We start from the raw sequence: 22,273 nt of genomic DNA on the forward strand, positions 1-22,273 counted from the left end.
ATTTAGGATTCAAGCATCCCTCAGAACAAATGGAATCAGTAAACCTAGCTTGAAAATATATTTTATATAATGTACTAACAAAAAATGAAAATTTAATGGCAAACCAACAAATTTTTAATTAAATATTCTTAATACCATAAAGATATGTTTTCTAAAACACAATAAGTAAATTGTTTTCACCACACACACACACACACATGCACCCCTGTACCCCTACCTTGGAGGCCAATCCAAGCATATTATATCACCCAAATAACCTGCTTGCCAAACTAAATTGTTGCTTTAAGTTGTAGCTCATATAACTAAATGTACTGCAAAGTGTCTAAGTAAAGGTATATCAGCCAGTTAGGCCAAAGCCTAATAACACAAATAATATAAAAATGCTTCTAAGGATTTAAAATCACTGTTGCATTTTTAAAAGTCTGTGTCAAATATTGGCAATGGAAAAAAATACATCATATGATTTTGCTAAAAATATAACTACCATTAATTATCACACTTATTGAAATAGCACTATTTTACCACTACCTACAACTTGAAAAATCAGACCAAGTCCTGTGTTTTATGCTACATTTACTTCTTTATAGAGTCCAAATGAAAGAATCCTGAGGAACAAAACTGACAGCCCACATGGAAGGGACAAATGATCCTTGTCTTTTACATGTATTTAAGAGTCTCACTCTGAATGTCTTCATATGGTACTCACCATGACAGTCAAAGTGTCCATGTCCATGATCATGACTATGTGCATCACGTTTCAATTCATGACTATGGCCATGGTCTCCATGACCATGGCCGTGATCTCCATGTCCATGTCCATGATCAAGTGCACCATTAAAGAGAGAATGACTATGTCCATGCCCTACAAAAAATATATATATATAGTTTAGAGGAAAAAATGCATAAAAATGGATTAAAATATAAATTCCACATGTTAATACCTATGATGTATCCCAAAGACACATCCCTGCCAAAGATTTCATTGCCAGGAATAAAAATAATATAAGCGACATGTGGATGCATTTCAAATTATTAGATAATGGAGAGAGAATCATGATTTTTAAAATTAATAATAATATTCTAAAAAGATAAAGTAATAGCAAATGTTCCAGAAAAGATACAATTTACGTATATGGAAATCCTGGGGATCATAGATTTAGAGCTGTGAGGGATGTTAGAGGCTAACAGATCCACTTCCTCACTTTACAGATGAGGCAGAGAAAGAGAGTTGTTAAGTGACTTGGCCAGGGTCAGAGAGCTAGTGAGTGCCTGAGGCAATAAATGAATGAAGATCTTTCTGACTCCACGTCCAGCACTTTATTCACTATGGTCTAGGCAAAGGCTGGTTTAAAATTAGTATTTGTATAGCTGGCCTGTGTTAGGACAAGAAGGAATTTAATTCCTAGAAACCAGCAGTGATAAAGGACCCCAAGCTACTCAGCCACTAACAATCCTTGGAAAAAATGTTTTTAGCAACCTTTCCCCATGATAAAAATAAAGGTAGGTTTCTCAAACACCAAAATGCTCATGGTAGCAAATAAATGGAAACAAAAAGTAGGTGCCTCCAGACTGGGGAATGGCAAAACAAACTGTGGTACATATATGCAACGTAATATAATACACCATAAGAAATTATCAATATGAAGAATGAAGAGAAACATGGAAAGGTTCATATGAACTGAAACAAAGTGAAATAAGGAGTAACAATATACACAATGACTATAATAATGTAAATGGAAAGAACAATAAAACCAAAATGAACACTTCATAATTATAATGATCTAAAGCTCATTCTCAAAGAGTAGATGAGACAATGCATTTCCTTCCCTCATTTTCAAAAGCAGTAGACTATGGGTGTGGAATACTGCAGGTACCATCAGACTCATTTGATGAGATGCTTGACTTAGTTGAACCACCTTTCCCACCCCTCGTTTCTTATTCTTTGTTGTTAGGGTTGTTGTAGGAAAAGGGAGGATCTATTCAGAAATGAAAGTGATATAAAAACAAATCAGTAAAAATTTTAATGAAAACCATAATAAATGCTGGTTGAAGTAATAAATTGACTAAAATTCAACCACACTAAAACTAATCAGTTACATTCTGAATTCATACAGTAGGTTCATTTCCATAGCATATTAAAAATATATAAAGTTTATCCTTGGTAAAAACTTCATTTCAAGAGGTTTCATTAATTAAAACACTGCTTTATAAAATATATCTGGAAATATATACGAATTACAATAAGGTATAGAATATATTTGGTAATATTCATATTAGATTACAAAAAAAAAGCCTTAAACATAGAGCATATTAAAAACATATAAAGGTTACCCTGGGTAAAGGCTAAAGAAATTAAAATAAAACTAATTCAGCACCTCAAGACACAAGATTAAATATTATAATATCTTAACATATGTTATAATAATCTTAATATATAAGAGTAAATATTAGGCAGCACCTATGTATGTATGTATGTATGTATGTATGTACCTATGTGTATACATGTATATGTATATATTAATTCTCCCCACTGAAGTTGTTTATTCACAGGCGAGTCATTTTGCAAGGTACACTGCTTTACTACACCAAAGATCCTATTGCAACTCAGGAACACAACCTTGGGAACAGAAATAAAACATAGAAAAGCAAAGTCCAATTGTTCCTTAAAGACTACTACAAGGAAAACTGTTCAAACTCTAAAGAAAAAGAGCCATGATTCAGTTTCACTAAAGAGAGCTTAAAATAATCTAGGAAAAATATTTCCAATACATAGGATATCACTTGTTTCAATTTTGCTTCTGTTTATGCTATAGCAGTTACATCATATTCTTATTGGGTAACTTCTAGGCTTTTTCAAAAATAAAGTAAAATAAAAATTTTGGTCAAGAAGGTACCTTATAAATAAGCTGGTACAATCTCTTCATTTTACAGATAACAGAGTCAGATTACTTGCCCAAAATCACACAGTATGAAGTAATAAAGCTCAAATTGGAATCAAGTCTCCTTACTGTTTTTTCCATTTATATTTCTTACTGTTATCAGTCATAAATTTATGCTGAAAATGAAAAATATTGGGGGCGGGGGTCAAGGCTAAAATGATTTGTAAATTGGAAAGTACTTAATAGTACAAAATCTTCCTATATATAAGTAAACTGCAGTTTTAGTGTAAAGAAGGTTCATAAATGCAGTAATGACTTTTGGATAATATAGTGGATAATATATTTCTGAAAATGTTTAATTTACAACAAGTGAGTAACTAATTTACCATATTCTAATAATATGAGGATCTACAATCTTGTTAGTATAGGTACTCCCTCTGAATGCAGATCACCACTCCATTAAAAACTCATCATCTGAAATCCCATTATCATGAAGACTGAGTGGGCTTTGATGCTTATCATCCCCTTAGCCACTTCAGTGACTCTTCCCAACATCGCCCTTTATATAGGGCTCAGATTTTTCTAGCTAACTTCGGTTCTCATCAGTTGTTCTACTTGATTTCTACTCAAGATTATCATAAACCTATGTACCCAATGAGGTTTCCCCCCCACCCCTTCAGCTTCCTTCTGTATACTGTCTTCCCTCTTTAGAATGTAAGCTCCTTGATGTCAGGACTTGTCTTTTTTACTGCATGTATCCCCAGCGCTTAGCACGGTGCCTGGTACGTATTTACTATCTATTTATTGAATACTGAAAACTTAGACCTGTGATGAGTTTGACTGATTTCTAGCTAAAATCTAGAATAAATTACCGAAGGAATGGCAAGTGAACATTTAACTCTGGAAGCAGTTAGTACAAGGAGCAAGTACAACTTCTTAAGAACAGGGCATGCTGGACTAACTTTAGATCCTTCCTCGTCAGAGATACAAAATTGATAAATAAAGTAGACGCTATAGCTTACTTAGATGTCAGCAAAGCATTTGATAAAGGCTTTCAGGTTACTGGGGGGGAGTGGAAATATGTGGGTTATACACTAGTAAATTAAGTAAATTCAATACTAATTGAATAGCCAGACCAAAAGAGTAGGCAGCAGCGGCTTGACCTCGTCTTAGAAGGAAACCTCCAGCGGAGGGCCCGTGGGATTGGTGCTGTTAAAAGGTATAGATAATACACACTTCAAATGTGTAAGATGACACTAAACTTGGGAGCACAGAACCGCATGACAGAGTTAATATTCAAAAAGCTCTTGAAAGGCTAGAACACTGGACCAAACCTGAAATTCAATATGGATAATGTAAAATTTTATATTTGGTTTCAAAAAAGCCATTTCCAAAGTGGAAAATAGAAGAGATCTAGCTGAGGAGCAGTTTGCCTGAAAATGATCTAAGGGTTTTACTGAACTAAAAGGCTGATATGAGTCAAGAGTAGGATATATCCATTGAGAAATCAAATGTGACCTTAAGCTACCTAAGCTTTAAGTCAGAGAGACAGAGTATCCAGCAATCTGGAAGTTGACAGTCCAGCTTTACTATGCCTTGGTCAGGCTGCATAAAGAGTAAGGTAATCTGACTGACTAAACTGACGGCTCTCTTCAAGTACATGAAGAGAGGTCATGCCACTGGAGGCTTGTAAGCCAAGGCCAGATGATTACTTGTTAGGTATGTCATAGAGGGAATGGCCTCCTTTGTAGTTCTAGAGTTCGTATAAAACTCAAAATTCTTTACTCTAAGACTAGTCTGGCAATGAGCCTCTTTGAACCTAGCTAGACACCAGGCCTGGACTCAAAGCCTTTCTCCATTTCCACTGCGCCCAGAGTACCTCCACACTATGAGGCATCAGAGCCAACCTTTAGAGGAAGAAACTGAGTAAGACTGAATAGTGCTTTACTAAACTGAAGAGAAACCAGGTTTTTTTTCTCCTGACATATAAAGACCTCTTAGTTACCATAAACAGCTTACCATACTACTTTCTCTAGTTACAACTGAAGCAAAGAAGAAAAACCAAAACCAGCTTCCCCACCAGCGTGCATACATGAAGAAAAGAGCCTAGGCTGGAAGGCACTATTGCTGTTGCTACAAAATAAGGGAGGCAGAACATTCCTGTTTGCATACTATATACAACTGCCTTGGTCTCAATTCTCTAAGAGACAGTAAGCTCACTTGTCAAACCCACCCTTCCTTCCCATAAATCCCCAAAGAGTAAGGGGCTTAGTGTGAGAGGAAACATGGTGGATGAAGGGTTGGACTTGGAGTCAGTAAGACCTGAATTAAAATTCTGCCTCTGAAATTTAGTGACTATGTAGCCTTAGGCAAGTCAGTCTCTGAGCCTCAGTGTCTTCATCTGTAAAATGGGGATAATAATACCTTTATTATGTTGCTCATAGGAGTTTGGGGAGGCGGATCCCTCTCACTAACCATCCTAGTGATTAATAACTTCCAGTTACACAGTGCTTTAAAGTTTACAGGTATGTTATTTGAGCCTCACAGCAACCCCACGAGTGGATACTATGGGTATTATTACCCCAATTTTAGCAATGAGGAAACTGAGGCTCAAAGTTTAAGTGACTTGAATAAATAACCTAACTCTGGGAAAAACCTAAATTAATGGGATAGGAGCATAGGATTTAGAGCTGGGAACTTACAAATGAACTAATCTACCCTCCTCATTTTGTAGAAGGGGAAACTGAGGTAAAGGGTTTAGTATCAGGTTGTAAATTTGAGAAAATTTCTCAAAACTATCCAGCAATATTAACATTGGTTAATCTAATGTCCTTTTTTTAGTGCCAAATTGAAATAACTTTGTTAAAAATACCTTTCAGACAGATCTTAATCCTATTTCCTGGTTTTGTTTTAGTTATTCCACTGTACTATCACAGTTGGATCCTGAAATAATATTCCATTCAACCATAAATTTCAGCTAATCCTTTCTATAATAAAACTACTCAAAACTCTTCTAACAAAACAGTAAGATAAATGTAGCTTTCACTAAAATTAAAAAGCCACAAACCTAACTATGGCCATAAATATGCAACATCTTAGCTGAACAAATTAAACTACAATAGAAGTAAGGAAAACCTTCCTAACAAGTAATAATCCAACTTCGGAATAGGTTGTCTTCTAAGGCAGCTGAGTTCCCTATTATTGGAGGAAAAAATGAGGGAATGTGTAGCAAGGATTCTTATTAAGATATGGGTTGGACTAGCTGACCTCTGAGGTCCTATGATTCTATGTCCAATATTTGGTCTTTACATTTAGCTTTGTATAAAAACCATCACATAAATTGTCAAAATTATTCATTTTCACAAGCAGCCTAGAAATGAAGAAAAAAGAAAAAAAGGCTCTAACCATCATACCAGAGCCATGTGAATGTCCATGACCTCCATGTTGGAAAGCAAATATTCCTATTAGGTTTACAACAAACCCAAGCACAGAAACAAGTAGTAGTCTCTCGTGGTGAACATCTGGAGGTGCTAATGCTCTCTAGAAAACACATAACACATAAGAGACAACATTAAAATCAAAACCTGATTAGATAAAAAAAATTAAAAGACAAAGCAAAAAAATCATTAAGGTTAAAATAACAGCATTCAGTGGCTCTTATTTTCAAAAGAAAAAGCCAAATTCAAATAACATAACTGTCTCACACATAGCAGGCACTTAAATGTGCTTGGTGAATAGGATTAGGTTGTAAGCCATCACAGGACATAAGGTAGTAAATCAGAGAATCATACATTGAAAGTCAGATGGGACCTTGGAGGTGATCTAGTCCAACCTCTTCATTTTACAGATAAGGAAACTGAGGCCCTGAGTTTAAGTGACTTGCTCAAGGTAAGACACAGATAGTTAAGTGACACAGGAAGTAAAGTAGAGGCTGGATTTCAGCCTTACTCCTCTGATTCCAAATTCTGTGTTCTTTCCATTGCACCATGAAGTGTTAAGATCATAAACCATAAAATACAGTAATTATGCTACTTAAATAATACAAGGACCTGTGACTTTATTTGGGTAGCACTCTCCTAGACCCTTATATAAGCATGAGATGGTCTTCAAGAGTTTCTTGAAGAGGGTCTTTACCAGAGGCAATCTGGTGGTGAACTTCAACTAATAATGGTGATGATGGTGGTGATAATAATAATAATAACAATAATATATCTCCATAAGATGTCTATTTGCATGAATCCTACAACTGGCTTAACATTTGCCCTTTTTCTGGGATTCCTGATACATTATTTTTCTCCATGTCTATTATGTCATTTGCAAACTAAGTTAGGATTAATCTTTGTATAGTAAGTATTTCCTGATTAACCCCACACTAACTGGATCATTAACTCTGTATTTTCTCAACATTTTGTACATAGTTCATATTGTATTAGTATGCATTTTTTTGTTTGTTTTCAAGGTGTTTCAAATAATGGCCTATCTTGTTAGAAAAGGTAGATTACAAATTCCTCAAATGCAGAGGTAGTATCTTTCTTCTCCTGCTAACAGATCTTCTATTGTATTTAACATATCAGTATCAGTGAGAATCCTTCAATAAATGCTTGCCGCATTGCTGAAAGAATGAAAAATAGCTCTAATACAATATATCTAGAAATGAAAAGTCACACTTCAGAAAAAAAAAAAAGATTTACTGATTCTATTATACTGTACCTCAACACCTTCAGAGAAAATAAAAAAGGCAGTGAAGATCAAAAATAGGCCATTTACAAAACCAGCCAGAACTTCCGCTCTAACATACCTGGGGAATGACCAAACAATTGAATTATTAACTGCAAAGGCATATAATAAATTCACATTTTTTCAAAGGTTTAAATCTATACTGCATAGTTGCATACTTCCAAAAATGTTCCAGGAATCTATAAGTACAAGTGGTGCGAATGAAGGAATGGTAGGAAGCAGGGCATGGGAGTGATGTTAATTCTGATTAAAGAAGAGCTATAATTAACAGTTAAATACCATACCAAACATAGAGTACTAGGGAACAATTGGAAAGTACTTATTAGAGAAAATCAACTTGGAAAACCCTTAGACAGACATGCAAATCTAAAAGTGCCTCACAATCACTAAATTAGAGAGAGAAATTCAGAGCCAGACAATGGGTCAGATGGACAAAAGCAAGGGTGGGAAAAAAAGAACAGGGGTGAAAGCTTTCAGTAAATTATATCTTTTCATTTTTTTAAAGAAATGCTTACAATTTCTGCCATCCTATGCTTAAATTACAGAAACTGTAACTTTGAACTAAAGAAAAAGAATTGATTCAACTTCAAGGATTATTACAGAAGCAACCTGACATTTATATTTCCATTACTACTGCCAGCAAGCCTAGCAAAGATTTTTTTAAAATCTCCATTTTTTTAAGCCTTTCAATTGGAACTTTATTTGCTAAATACTAGTGATTTCTCCTTAGATTTCTGAAACTTTTAAATTCCTATCAGAGTAAAGTATTAGAGGGAGGGGAAAGCCTTTATTTATCTTTTTATGTTTATTTTGCTTGGCTAAAGTCATTAGACACAATTTTAATTTAACTTTTATACATTTTCAAAGGGTGCTGACACTTAAGTTAATCAGTCTAGTTATCAAACCATACAAGGAGACATAAAAATTGCCGGCTTATAGAACTTTTTGGTTACTAAAGTAAAAGGCAAAACGTTACAACTAGAGCATAATATTTTAATTTTAGATCACTTAGTTATACTTGGTCTTGTCCTAAAGTGAAGTGTGTTCCAACATGTCCTTTAGGTCTGCATTTAAAGGAGATAAAATGACAACACAAAACAAAGGAGCCTAAGAGAAAATTCATTCTGATTGCTCTGTTAAAGAACCCACTGGATTTCAAGGGAAGAAAGCCTAGTGACTACATGAATACACTTTTCTGTTCCCATAGCTAATTGCTAGTTGAATTAGATTTGTTTTGATTAGCCTTGCTGGCTAGTATATAAGGGTATATTTGCATACACCTGGCTCCCTGGTATGTATGAATCACAAAATTTATGAAAAATAAGATGTGTTTGTATTTACTAAAACTCTTACTTATACGACATCAAAAAGTACAATTCATGTATTTACTAATGGTTTTTCTTTCAGAAGATCTTTATTGGTTTTCAAGCTTTCCAATAACAATACAAAAAACACATTTATGCGTACAAGGGAAGGTATAGATACACCACAATTATACTCTGAATGACTGATCTCTTGGTTTGTAGATCATTCAATTCGGGAAGGGATAGCTAATGTGTTAGACAACAGATTCAAGATCCAAAAAGATCTTGATAAACTAATGCTGAGTCAATCTAAAAAGATTATATTTATTAGGAATAAATTTAAAGTCTTAAAACTTGGGTAAAAAAAAAAATCAACTTCCTAAGGATGCAATAGGGGAGTCTGAATGGCAAGACAGCAGTAAGAGTTGGGGACTTCAGTGGATTGAAAGTAAACAGGTGTTAATACTGTGAAATAGTTGCCCAAAACAAGCCACCATGCTCTTTGGTTCCATTAAGAAAGGCAGAAATAAGATGTGAGCATATATCCTGCCCTGGTCAACCCACCCTGGGAGTACTGGGTTCAGTTCTAAGTACCATCTTTTGGGAAAGGCATTGATCAGATACTCCAGAGAGTATAGAGAAAAAGATAATAGGGATGGTGAAGGGCCTCAAGTACATGCCTTATGAGACACGGTTGAAAGAACTGAGTGTGTTAAAAGCCCTATTAGGAGAGATATGGTAGCTCTCTTCAAGTACTTTGCTATCATGCAAAAGAAGGATTAGATTTGTCCTGTTTGTCCCCAGAGCATATAACCAAAAACAAAAAGTATTACGGAATCTGCAAAGAGGCAAATTTAAGCATGATATAAAGAAAAACTTAGAAGTGGTCAGTGCTGAAATGGGCTGCCTCCTTACCCCTCAGCAAAGGCCTTTAAGGAAAGGCTGCAAGACTACTTGCCAGGAATATTGTAGAGTAAATTCTTATTTAGGTTTAGGTGACTTCTGAGGTACCCTCCAACTCTTAAGAGTCTATGATTCTGCTGCTTATCACATACACATTTTATCCAGTCTTATAAGTTAAAAGATAATGGCGCAAAAAGGATGACTATTAAATAAGCAAATATTGAATTTGCTCACTGCTTCTCTCCTTCCTTTACTGTAGCTTTAGCCGGCTATTCTATCCAGTCTCCCTATCCCCAAGCATTTTGGGGTTTATCCAAAGGCTTATCAGGCTTCCAGCTCATTTGTCACAAGTGCCAAAATCTAAAAATGTTCCTGTGGCCAATAACAGCTACAATGGCTACTGTGATTAACACTTCAATGTTGTACCAGAAGTATCTCCCTCTTATTCCCTTTCCTGAGAGAGAAAGAAATAAAGATGGGGATGGCAAAAGAATCACCCTCTCCAGCGACAAACCATCAGGTGATGTTTACCTGTTTACCACTGATTCAACTCAACCCATTATCTGTCCCAGTTTTTATGGTCATTCTCTTTACACCAAATTTATTTCACCCCCCAAATACAACTGTAATCAGTACATTAAGACAACCCCCGCATAAGTGAACACAGTATATAAACCCACTGCAAATATAAAATGTCGGCTAACATCAACAATTATAACTTGCTCTACTGACTAATACTGCCCAAAACTACCAGTGAAAATATCATACAGAAAAAAGTTATTATATGTACCAAGACAAACACTTGATGAACTCACGATTTAATTTACAAATAAAAATGTTGAAAAACTTTATAGTTGTTTTCCAAAACGTTATAATTAAAACTATTGTAAACTCCTCATGCAGAACTGGAGAATCAAATCACCAAACCTGCAATACACAGATTGCTGATTATCAAATAAGAAAAATGTATAGCATTGAAACTATATTGAACAAAAGTCAATCATTATTGATAATTCAGAAGGCATTTTATGACCTTTCAGTATCTGAGGCTCAAAATTATTATAAATATCAATTATACTATGGTAGTACATAAAATATTCTGACTATTTAAATTTTATAGTTCTTCAGATTCTGAGCAAAGCAGGTTTTACCATATGAGCTAGTCCCAATAATATGAACAATTTGTTTTTATTTCCTGTTTTATGTTTGCAAAACTGAATATTAGGAGAGACCCAAACCATAGCAATGACATATGCCAAAACACTGATAAAAATGCACAGTAATGCTACCATCCACGATAATGTAAAAGAATACGTTTGTAGAATAAATGAATGAATTACAAAGAACAAATCATGGAAAAGTTAAATACTATTTTGTAAACTCTAATATATTACATAAATGTGAGTCACTGTTTGTCTCAAAGAATACAATTCGGATGGAGACCAGATTGCTTAGCATAGTGCCTTGGACAAAGCAAAACAATCAAGTTCATCTTTTAAAAAAATTTATAATAGTCTGCATATAATCATGGCCACAAAATGTATAAGAATATATAAATGAGGAATGTAAGTCTCCATCTGCTCTATAATACAATGACTCTAAATACAGTATCATCATGCTGTTGTTTTTGGTGAGCTGTTTCAGTTGTGACCCCTTTGGGGATTTTCTTGGCAGAGACACTGGATTGGTTTGCCATTTCCTTCTCCAGTTCATTCTACAGACGAGGAAACTGAGGCAATCAGGGTTAATTGACTTGCCGAGGGTCACACAGCTAGTAAGTGTCTAAGGCCACTTTTGAATTCAGGTCCTCCTAACTCTCAGGCTGGCACTCTATCCATTGTACCACCTAGCTGCCCCTCATCATGCTACAAACAAGAAAACAAAAACTCACTTTTCTTCATGTGATTTTAATTTTGCAAAATGGCTCTACTGACAATCCTCCTGTGAGGTAGGTTGTACAAGTATTTTGATCCACATTTTACTAAATATGATGGAGAAGCAGAGGCTTGAGAAAGTAAATGAGGTCACACAGCACATTAATGTCCGAGGTAAAGATTCAAATCCTGACTACAAGTCCAAGGCTCTATCTACTTCACCATTGTCATAAAAAACTTCTTTACATTAAAAAAAAGAAGTGTTTTTTTTAAAACCAGTATAAATGCAAGGTTAATGTTCTCCACATGTTTATATTTTCACCTAATACACTACTAAGATTTTGTGAAATGAATGCCTCTTACCCATAGGAAAAAGCATCATTATCTCTCCATTTTGAAATTACAGAAGCTGCCAGTCCAGCCAAGATAGCAGTGCTGTCGAAGAACATATGAAAAGAATCGGAAATCAAACCTAAACTGGGAGAAAAAAAACACATACATTAAGTCATAATTATAACCAAATATTAAGCAAGCACCCTAACTATACTGAAACATGTCAATCTAGTAACAATCCATGAGGAACGTCCATTCCTAAAAAGCCAACAAAGAAACATAAAGGACACAATTTCACATATAAAAAAGAGAATATTAAAGATAACTATATAATACTTTCAAGCATAGGTTATCAAGGCATATCTAAACTAATTAACAGTTTAATGTTACTTGGACATCAACCTCTTGCAATCTGGCATCAGACACTAAAACTCTCTCTTTCCAAGGTTACCAATGATCTCCTAAATGCTAAATCCAAAGATCTTTTCTCAGTCTTCATCTTTCTAAATCTCTCTATACCTTGTGATTTGATCGTTCCCTTTTCCTGGATACTATACATAAGTGGTATCAAACTCAAACAGAAACACCACACCATATGCAGGGATTCCTACGGCCACAAAATGACTTAGTTTTAAAATACAGTATCATTTATGTTTAAATTAATTTTTATTTTGTTAAATATCTTCAGACTATATTTTAATCTAGTTGGACCCACTTGCAAATATTGTGGGCCACATGCCATGTGTCTGACACCTCTGCTCTACACTCTCTGGATTTTGCTGACATTAAGTGTTCCTGGTTCTTCATCTAACTCATCTAACCTCATTCCTTTCGTTTCCTTTGCTGAGTTTGTCATCTCTTATGTGGGAATGTAACTCAGAGGTTTGTCTTGGGCCTTCTTTCTGTATTCCTTGATGATCTTAAATTTTCATGAGTTCAGTTCTACGTAGATGACTCTCATATCTCCAGATTAGATCATCTTTCTTCTGAGCTCCAGTTTTACCTCATGCTCCTACTAGGTATTTGAAGCTCTATGTGACTAAAACAGTACTCATGCCCCCCCACCTCCACCCCCACGGCTCCCTGTTTGTATCAAAGGCACTACTACCCTTCTAGACATCCAGATTCAAAACCTCTAAGTCATGCTCCACTCCTTCTTCTCTTCATACCTTTCATATGCAATCAGTTATGAAGTCCTGTAGATTGTACCTCCCCATCTTTCTACTAGTTCAATTTATGTAGCAACTACCCTATGCCAGGGCCCTCATCACCTCACCTGAACCACATATCTCTCTGCCTCTAGTTTCACATCCCTTCGATCCACCCTCCACTCATCTGCCAGATTATCTTTCATCATTACAAAAGCACACTGACTGCCACTCCCCTGCTCGAGATGCTTCCTGTTGTTAGCAGGATAAAATATAAACTCCTCTGCCTGGCATTTAAAGCAGTTCACAATCTGGCTCTAACCTCTTTCCAGACTGACCTGATAAACTCTGTTATTCCTCATAAACTGTTTCACTCAAACTGCCCTACTTGCTGTTCCTATACATGACATTCTATCTACCACCTTCATTCCTTTGTATAGGCTTTCCCTTATTCCTGGAATGCTCTCCCTCCTAACCTTTGCCTCAAAAAACCCCACAATTCTTTCAAAATACATTTCAGCTACCACTTCCAACAAGAAGCTTTTTGTGATTTCCTCAAGCGTTAGCGTTCTCTCTTCTCTAAAACAAATCCTTTTTATTGACTCTATGTATTTCGTATATACTTAACTATAAACATGTTTTCCCCCCAAGTTGAATGAATCCAACTACTTGGCTCCTCAAGTGTCAGAGCATATAACAGGTACATAATAAATACATGTTGAATCAAGGAGTTCAACATATGGCTCATATTGATGATCTCTCAAACTCTCTCACCTCTTGACTCCTCAGTCTCCTTAAACCCTATGACCTATTCCTGTACTCTACCTCAGCTACACACTGCATCTCAGTGTCATCTACAAGTGTTCAACTTCCTAACATTCCTCTACAGGGCCAAATAACTCCAGCTCTAATTGATTGGCCAACAACAGGTCCCAGGCCAAGCTCTATTTGGTCACTGTTTGGGCCCTGATGGACTCAAAGTGAAAGTATATAGCAATTATTTGTTTTGGTCAGAAATATGAGGGTCTTCCCCTGCCAGATTTATTTTTTTTAAAACAGGTAATAGAGGCCATTCTCTGCCTCATTTCTTACCTAGCCTTAATCACTGAATGGGCAGTGCCTCAGTCAAACTGAGACCTGTTAAAGAACTTAGCCTTAAAAAGGCCACGGTCTCCCTCTACATCCTGGGCCATCTCCACTTGTCCTGATCTATAGGTGGCCACTGGACCCAGATGCCTCTGGAGGAGAAAGTGAGGCTGGTGACTTTGTCCAGCCCTTCTTCACTCAAATCCAACTCACTTGCATGTCATGGCATCACCTCTCTGATGTCATGGTCCTCTTCAAGAATGAAGGACAGACAACAACCTCTTTCACAATGCTGCTAAAATGATTTCCCTAAGTATAGATATGACCATGTTAATTTCCTATTATCTCTACAATAGACTATAAATCTCTCTGTTTAGTAAAGCTCTTCATAACTTGGCCCCAACCTATATGTCCAACCTCATTGTGCATTACTTCCTTTCCCACACTGTGTGATCCCATCAAATTGGCCTTCTCTGTGTTCTTCACACTCAACATTCATCTTCCCTTCTCTGTCCTCAGTATTTGCACTGTACCCACTCCTCACATCCACCTCAAAAAGTCCCTCTCTTCCTACAAGACACAGTTCACATGCCACTTTCCAAATGAAGTCTTTCCTGATGCCCCCAACTGCTAGTGCCCTTTCTTCTAAAATACCCTGTAGTTAAAATACTACGTATTTCTTCCTATTTATTTTCTTTGTATCTATCCTGTGTATGTGTGTGTGTGTACACACACACACACACACACGGGTGTCCCATGAGCTTTACTATAATTTTAAGCTTTAAACTTAAATAACTAATAGCTTAAAATTATTAAACTAGTTGTTGCGTCTTCCATTGCAATGTAAGCTCCTTAAGAGGCAAGATCAGGTTTTTTCCCCCATTATATTTTTGTCCCTAGCACCTAGCCCTGGCATAGGACAGATGCTTAATAAATGCTTGCTGATTAAACTGAATTGAGATTATTTTCATTTTTATACAGCAATGTTTATATTACACTAAGGTTACCATCCTGATCACATATGTATTTTTTTTAGCAGAAATAAAAATAGCATAAAAACATGGAATAGGCAACTTTTGGGGTCCTCTGTTTCATAATCAGGGACCCACTCCTTTCCCAATCCACTGGTATTTCAACTCACTCATAAGTATGCCTGATCACTCAGTCTACAACCTTGACCTTTCTGCAGCATCTGATACTGCTGACTAGTCCCTCTCTTCCTAGAGATTTTCTCTTGGTTTTTCCTCAATCTGATTTGCTGCATCATCATGCCTATCACTGATATGGTGGGAGGGAAGGAAGAAATGAATATTTATATAGCACCTACTTTGTGCCAGGCATTGTGCTAAGTGCTGTTTACAAATATTATCTCATTTGATCCTTGCAATAACGCTATGTGGTAGGTGCTGTTATCCACATTTTACAGTTAAGGAAACTGAGGCAAACATGTTAAGTAACTTGTTCAGGGTCATACAGCTAGTAAATGTCTAAGGCTGCATTTGAACTCAAGTCTTCCTGACTCCAGGCCCAGCACTCTATCCCCTGCGCCACCTAGCTGTGCCATATCCTGATGACTTACTCACCAGATGCATTTCCAGATAGAGAAGAGAGTGGCTACACTCAGAGAAGTTAAGTGCCACTATGTCCTTGTTGAATATTATTGCTGGGTTAGGCAAAGTAAACCTCCTACATTAAATGTTCTGTGACTTGCGAATGCCTCATTTCATCCTAATACTGAACGTGAACTAAGAGGATGCTGTCATTAAAACCATTCTTACAACATTCATTTCTCCTAACTATAGGTGTATCCCAAAGCTCTGTAATGAGTTCTCCTCTCTAAATATTCTCTCTGGGTTACCTCCTTAGCTTCTATGGGCTTAATTACTATCTCTATGCATATGACTCATAGATCTCTCTATTCAGTCCCAGTTTCTCTGAAGCTCCAAACCCATACCATCAACTGCCTATAGTAGATATATTAAACTGGGTCTCCCAGAATCCATCTCAAACTCAGATATGTTTAATATAAAACTCATTTTCTCTTCCTCCCCCAATCCGTCCTTCTACCAAAATTTCCTAATTTCTTTCAAGAGACTACCATTCTTCTGGTCTACAAGGTTTATAACTGAGGCACTATCCTCAAGCTCTCACTCTTTCTTACCCCACATATCTAATCAGTTGTCAAGTGATGCCATTTCTACCTTTACAACATCTCTTTCATCTAACCCCTTCTTTCTACTCAAACAGCCACCACCTTAGATCAGACCCTCGGCACCTCTCCCCTAGACTTATTTTAACACTCTCTTAATTGGTCTCGCTGACTCAAGTCTCTCCCCACTCCAACAGGGAAAAGGGGGACTGGAATAAGCATTTATATAGCTCATGTTACATGCCAAGCACCATGCTTGAAACCTTAATGACTCATTCTCTCTCATTTCCAATATTCAGTCAGCGGTTAATCCTATCAGTTCTTATTTTGCAACATCTCTCCTATACACTTCTTTCTCTCTTCTGACACTACTACCACCCTGATATAGGCCATTATCACCTCATGTCTGGACTACTGCAAAAGTCTACTGGTTAGTCTCCTTGCCTCAAGTCTCTATCCACTCCAGACCATCCTCCATTCAGCTCATAATGAATTTCCTAAAGTTAAGGTCTGACCATGTCATATCTCCCCATACTCCCACCCCACCCCCATTCAATAAACTCCAATGGTTCATTATTTATTACTTCCAGAATCAAAAATAAAATCCTCCATTTGGCTTTTAAATTTCTTCATAATCTGCCCCCTTCCTAGTCTTCTTATACCTTATTCCCATCTCTTTTTTATCTCTTCCATACTCAGTTAACCCAGTGCCACTGGCCTCCTTGCTGATGATACTCCATCTCCTGACTGGGGGCATTTTCACTGGCTGTCCCCCATGCCTAGAACTCTCTTCTTCCTCATCTCTGCTTTCTGGCTTCCCTGGCCTTTTTCAAGTCTCAGCTAAAGAAGCCTCCCTCATCTTAGTGCCTTTCCTCTGAGACTGCCTCCAATTTACCCTGTATATCATGTTTGTACATAGTTGTTTGAATGTTGTCTCTCCCACTGAGATGGTGAGTTCTGTTAGAGCAAGGCTTGTTTTTTGCATTTCTTTGTATTCCCTGTACTCAGCACAGCGACTAGAACATTAAAGGTACTTAATAAATGCTTGTTGATTAACCTCAAGCCATAATAATCTCTCACTTCTCTAAATGCCTAGAACCACCTATTACGAATCTAAATTTATTAAGAACCAGCTAAATACAAGGTTACTAAATGCTAGGAGAAATGATGAATGACATAGTCCTTATTGTTAAGGAGCTTAAAAAAGTACTAGGAAGATGTAAGATGCAAATTAATAACTATAAGACTCATTTTAATGAAGTGCACAAGAGACGAACAAAGGTCATGAGTCCTCAGGAAGGAGCATTAACTTCTAGAGGCTTCATGGTTGAAGTGGCACCTGAGCTGGCCTTCCAAGTATAACAGAGACAGAGGATAAGTGAATTCCAAGTGTAAAGGATCACATGAGGAAATGTAAAGGCAGTAAGGACTAGCCAAAATTGAGGGAACATTAGTAATATAATCTCACTGAAATACAGAGCTTATGAAGAGAAGAAACACAAAGGTGGAAAGGTGGGTGAGAAATAAGACTTTAAACGTAGAAAACATAGTTTTCCACTACCAACTAAAATCTTAACACTTTAGCATGACATTGAAAACACTACATAACCATCCTCCAATACACCCTTTCCCACCTTATCTCATACTACTCTCCTTTAAATATTACATAACAACTAAACTGACAATTTGTTTCCTCAAACTTGCCTTGCCTACTTCCCTCTTTGGGCCTTTGCTACCACTATCTTATGTCTAAAATGTATTTTCCCTACTGAATAAACCTTTTGAAATTCTTCCCATCCTTTACATTTTACTTATAAAATTCCCTTACATATAAAAGAAAATTTCTTCACAATTAAGGATAAGCAAAAATGGAGTGGCTGCCTCAGAAAGTAATCAGCTGTCCCTCCAAGCAGGTCTTTAAGTACAGCCTAGATCTTGACTCACTGAAGATGTCACAGAAGGGAATCAGATATGGCTTAGCCTTCCAAATCTTAGATTAAGCAACTATCCTTAATAATAGCCATTTCTTGAGAGGCTATTTCCATATCCCAACTACAAAAACTTTTTGGCTTGGATAAAATTATATTCTTCAGGATAATTACTAGTAACTTCAAAATAATATGCAACAAAGGAGAGATGGGACGTGGGCAGGAGAGCTCTGAACTATTCTGATTTACATAAATCAATATATGGAACCCAGTAGATGGCACCTGAGCTGATTTTCATTAATACTCAAATCAGAAGTCACCAAAACACCACTTCATCAAATGCCAGCTGAGACAAGGGAATTCACTCTTTCCCCTCATACTTTACGCAACTTAAGAGTCTGTCATCAGTTTTACACAAGTCCTCCTCATCCTGACATCAGAAGGAAAGGGCTGTGGAGCTCTGGGTGAATCACTTTTAAAAGACTCTAAAAATCCTTGAAATAAAGTGACCAAACATCCTGGTGTGCCCAGGACAGGCCAAATTTTTGGTAACTTGTGCCTCAGGGATATGTATCTAGGAAATCCCAAAACCAAAAGTCTCCACGTTCCCTGTTGCAAAGAGCTAGCTAGGATCGCTACAACCTGGAAGGTACCTCTTCCTAAATCAGTTAAGAGACTGGAATGGTTTGTCATTTCCTTCTACAACTCATGTTACATACGAGGAAATTGAGATAAACAGGGTAAAGTGATTTGCCCAGGGTCCCAGAGCTAGTAAGTATCTGAGACCACTGAGATCTGAACTCACGAAGATGAGTCTTCCTGACTTCAGGCCCAGTACTCCATCCACTGCACCACCTAACCAGCCCTGGGCAATACATTACACATAGGATTTTGAAAAATGTCTCAAATATCATAAAGAATCTTTTCTACTACATCCACGTGCAGTTATACCAAAAAATAAGCACGACCGTATTTACCCTTTTATCCAGGGCAGCTTTAAGCATTCCTTTTGTACCACACTCCCTTTCACTTCAATTTGTTACAACTTATAAACATAGTATCCAAAAAATGTTTTGTGTAAAGATATAAAAACAATTAAAATAACTTCCCCTATGTTGTAGCAATATGAACATATTTAAACAAAGTCTGGATTCAACATGATACTGATGTTCTTTGAAGTGTGATTCTGCCTGAAACTCTAATCATTTATTATACTGTCAGATATCATCTCTGCCATCAAGCATATTTTACTTCATTGTTTCTCTTTGTCAGACTGGGATGTATAAATGTAAGAATTAGGGAAGGCGAGAGGGAAGGAAGAAGAGAAAGAAGAAAAGGAGAAGGGAAGGAAGGAAAAAAGAAGGAAGGAAAGCAGGGAAGACAGAAGGGAGGAAGAAAGGAAGGAAGCTCCAATCATTCAACCAAAACAAAACAGCATTGCATTCTTCCTACTTTGTGATACACGAGTTTCTCATATCAGTGTGTCATCCTGGTTTGGGGATTATTCAAACATGGCTGAGCAAACCTGAAAATCACCCTCTGCTGGTTTCCTACTTAAAACCACACGTAAAACCCCTTCTCTTAAAGAACATTGACTTGATGGCTTACCTGCTCTAAAGGTACATACCATTGATACTGTATCAACTATATATATGTAGTATAGTATACTATACCAACTATATGTAGTATAGTTATAGTGTGAATATTATATAACTTCCCTTCTGAAACAATGTTACATCCCTCATCACCATTACTATTCAATATTGTGCTAGAAATGCTAGCTATAGAAATAACACAAGAAAAAGAAATTGAAGGAATGAGTATAAGCTAAGAGCAAACAAAATGATCACTTTTTGCAGATAAAGTTCCTTACTTAGAAAATCCTATAGATCCAATTAAAAAACTAAATTAAACAATTAACTTCTGCAAAGTTGCAGGATTTAAAGTAAACTCACACAAATTAGCATTTCTGTATATCACTAACAAAATCCAGCATGAAGAGAAAAGAGAAATTCCATTTAAAATAACTATAGACAATATAAAATACTTGGGGTCTACCTGCCAAGATACACACAGGAACTATATGAACACAATTACAAAATACTCTTCACACAAAAAGGCATCTAAATAACAGGCAAAATGTGAATTGCTCATGGGCAGACTGAGCCAATATAAGAAATATGACAATAGTACCTAAATTAATTTACTTACTCAGTGCCATACCAATTAAACTACCAAAGGATTATTTTATAAAGCTAAAAAAAAATACCAAAATTCATTTGGAAGAACAAGAGGTGAACAATATCAAGGGAAATAATAACAAATAAAGTGGGAAGGGAGACTACCAACATCAAATATCAAACTATACTACAAAGCTGTAAACCACCACACAATTTGGTACTAGGTCAGGCATAGGGGGGATGATCATTGTTAACAGATTAGTTATACAAAACAGAATCAAATAAGCATAGTAGCTCAGTATTTGATAAACCTAAAGATGCCACTTATGAGGGCAAAAACTCTCTATTCAACAAAAACCGTTGAAAAAATTAGAAAGTAGTCTGGCAGAAACCAGATACAGAATATCTCATAATGTATATTAAGACAAGCTCCGGGGCAGCTAAGCGGCTCAGGGAGTAGAGCACCAGCCCTGGAGTCAGGAGGAACTGAGTTCAAATTTGACCTCAGACATTTGACACACTTACTGGCTGTATGACCTTGGGCAAGTCACTTAACCCCAATTTCCCTGTGTTGTCCCCCCCCCCAAATATTTAAGAACTAAAAAACAAACAAACAAAAAAGATAAGCTCCAGAGGGGCACATGATTTAGACATAGAGGGTAAAATAAGAAAAGCAGAGGAGCAAGGAAGAAATTATCTGCCAGATATATGGATAGGGGAAGAATTCATAACCAAACAAGAGACAGAGGCTCAAAGGAGATAAAATGGACAAATCTGATTACATAAAATTAAAATGTTTTTGCACAAAACAAATGTGGCTAAAATTAGAAGAGAAGCAGGGAATTCAGGGAAACCTTTGTAGCAAGTTTCTCTGATAATGGTTTCCATTCTAACATACATAGGGAACTGAGTCAAATTTATAAGAACCATTTCCCAATTGATGAATGGTCAAAGGATATGCATGGGCAGTTTCAGAGGAAGAAATCCAAGGATCAATAGCCATATAAATGCTCTAGATCACTATCAGAAAAATGCACATTAAAACATCACACCTATAAGACTGGCAAAGTTAACAAAAAAAGGAAAATGACAAATGATGGAAAGGATGTGGGAAAACAGAAACATTAATATATGGTTGGTGGAACTATGAACTGGTCCAGTCATTCTGGAAAGCAATTTGGAAATATGCCTCCCAAAAATGGTTAAATTGTACATATCTTTTGACCCAGAAATACTGCTACTAGATCTATATGCCAGAAAGTTCCAAGAAAGAGGAAAAGAACCGATGGGTTGGGTTTTTTTTTTCCTAAAACCTTATATCAATTATTTTTGTGGTGACAAAGAGCTGGAAACGGAAGGATTACCCATCAACTGGGGTACGGCTGAACAAGTCAGAGCATGTGAATTTGATAAAATATATTTTGCTATAAGAAATGATAAAGGGGGTGGTTTCAGAAAAATCTCAGATGATTTGTACGAACCGATACAAAATGAAGTAAGCAAAACAGCTTAGGATAAGTGACAATATGCCTAAGTAAATTTTCATTTGAAAATTTTTGGCTAACACTTATGAAACTTAAGAAAATGTAGAGCAGTTAAAGGATGTAACTCACACATTAATGTAAGTCAACCATTAGGTATCTGCCGCATGTCTGAAACACCAGAATGTGGTTTTAATTTATAAGTAAAGGATAAATGAAATGGAACTATTTGGGAAACACGAGAAAATCAATAATAGTCAAATGCTATTCT

At 36.4% G+C, this 22,273-nt stretch overlaps 1 protein-coding gene across 1 annotated transcript in view; it reads right to left on the reverse strand.

Annotated features, from left to right (window-relative positions):
• SLC30A7 (solute carrier family 30 member 7) overlaps positions 1 to 22,273 on the reverse strand; it is an 89,893-nt gene that overhangs the window by 58,130 nt on the left and 9,490 nt on the right. The window contains exons 3-6 of the mRNA XM_036766180.1: positions 12,061 to 12,174; positions 7,590 to 7,677; positions 6,293 to 6,419; positions 707 to 862 (exon numbers count right to left, since the gene is read on the reverse strand). Coding sequence (XP_036622075.1) covers positions 707 to 862; positions 6,293 to 6,419; positions 7,590 to 7,677; positions 12,061 to 12,174 — 485 coding nt within the window. The remainder of the gene's footprint in view (positions 1 to 706; positions 863 to 6,292; positions 6,420 to 7,589; positions 7,678 to 12,060; positions 12,175 to 22,273) is intronic.

Source organism: Trichosurus vulpecula, chromosome 7 (genome assembly GCF_011100635.1).
Source record: "Trichosurus vulpecula isolate mTriVul1 chromosome 7, mTriVul1.pri, whole genome shotgun sequence".
Taxonomy (NCBI): Eukaryota; Metazoa; Chordata; class Mammalia; order Diprotodontia; family Phalangeridae; genus Trichosurus; species Trichosurus vulpecula.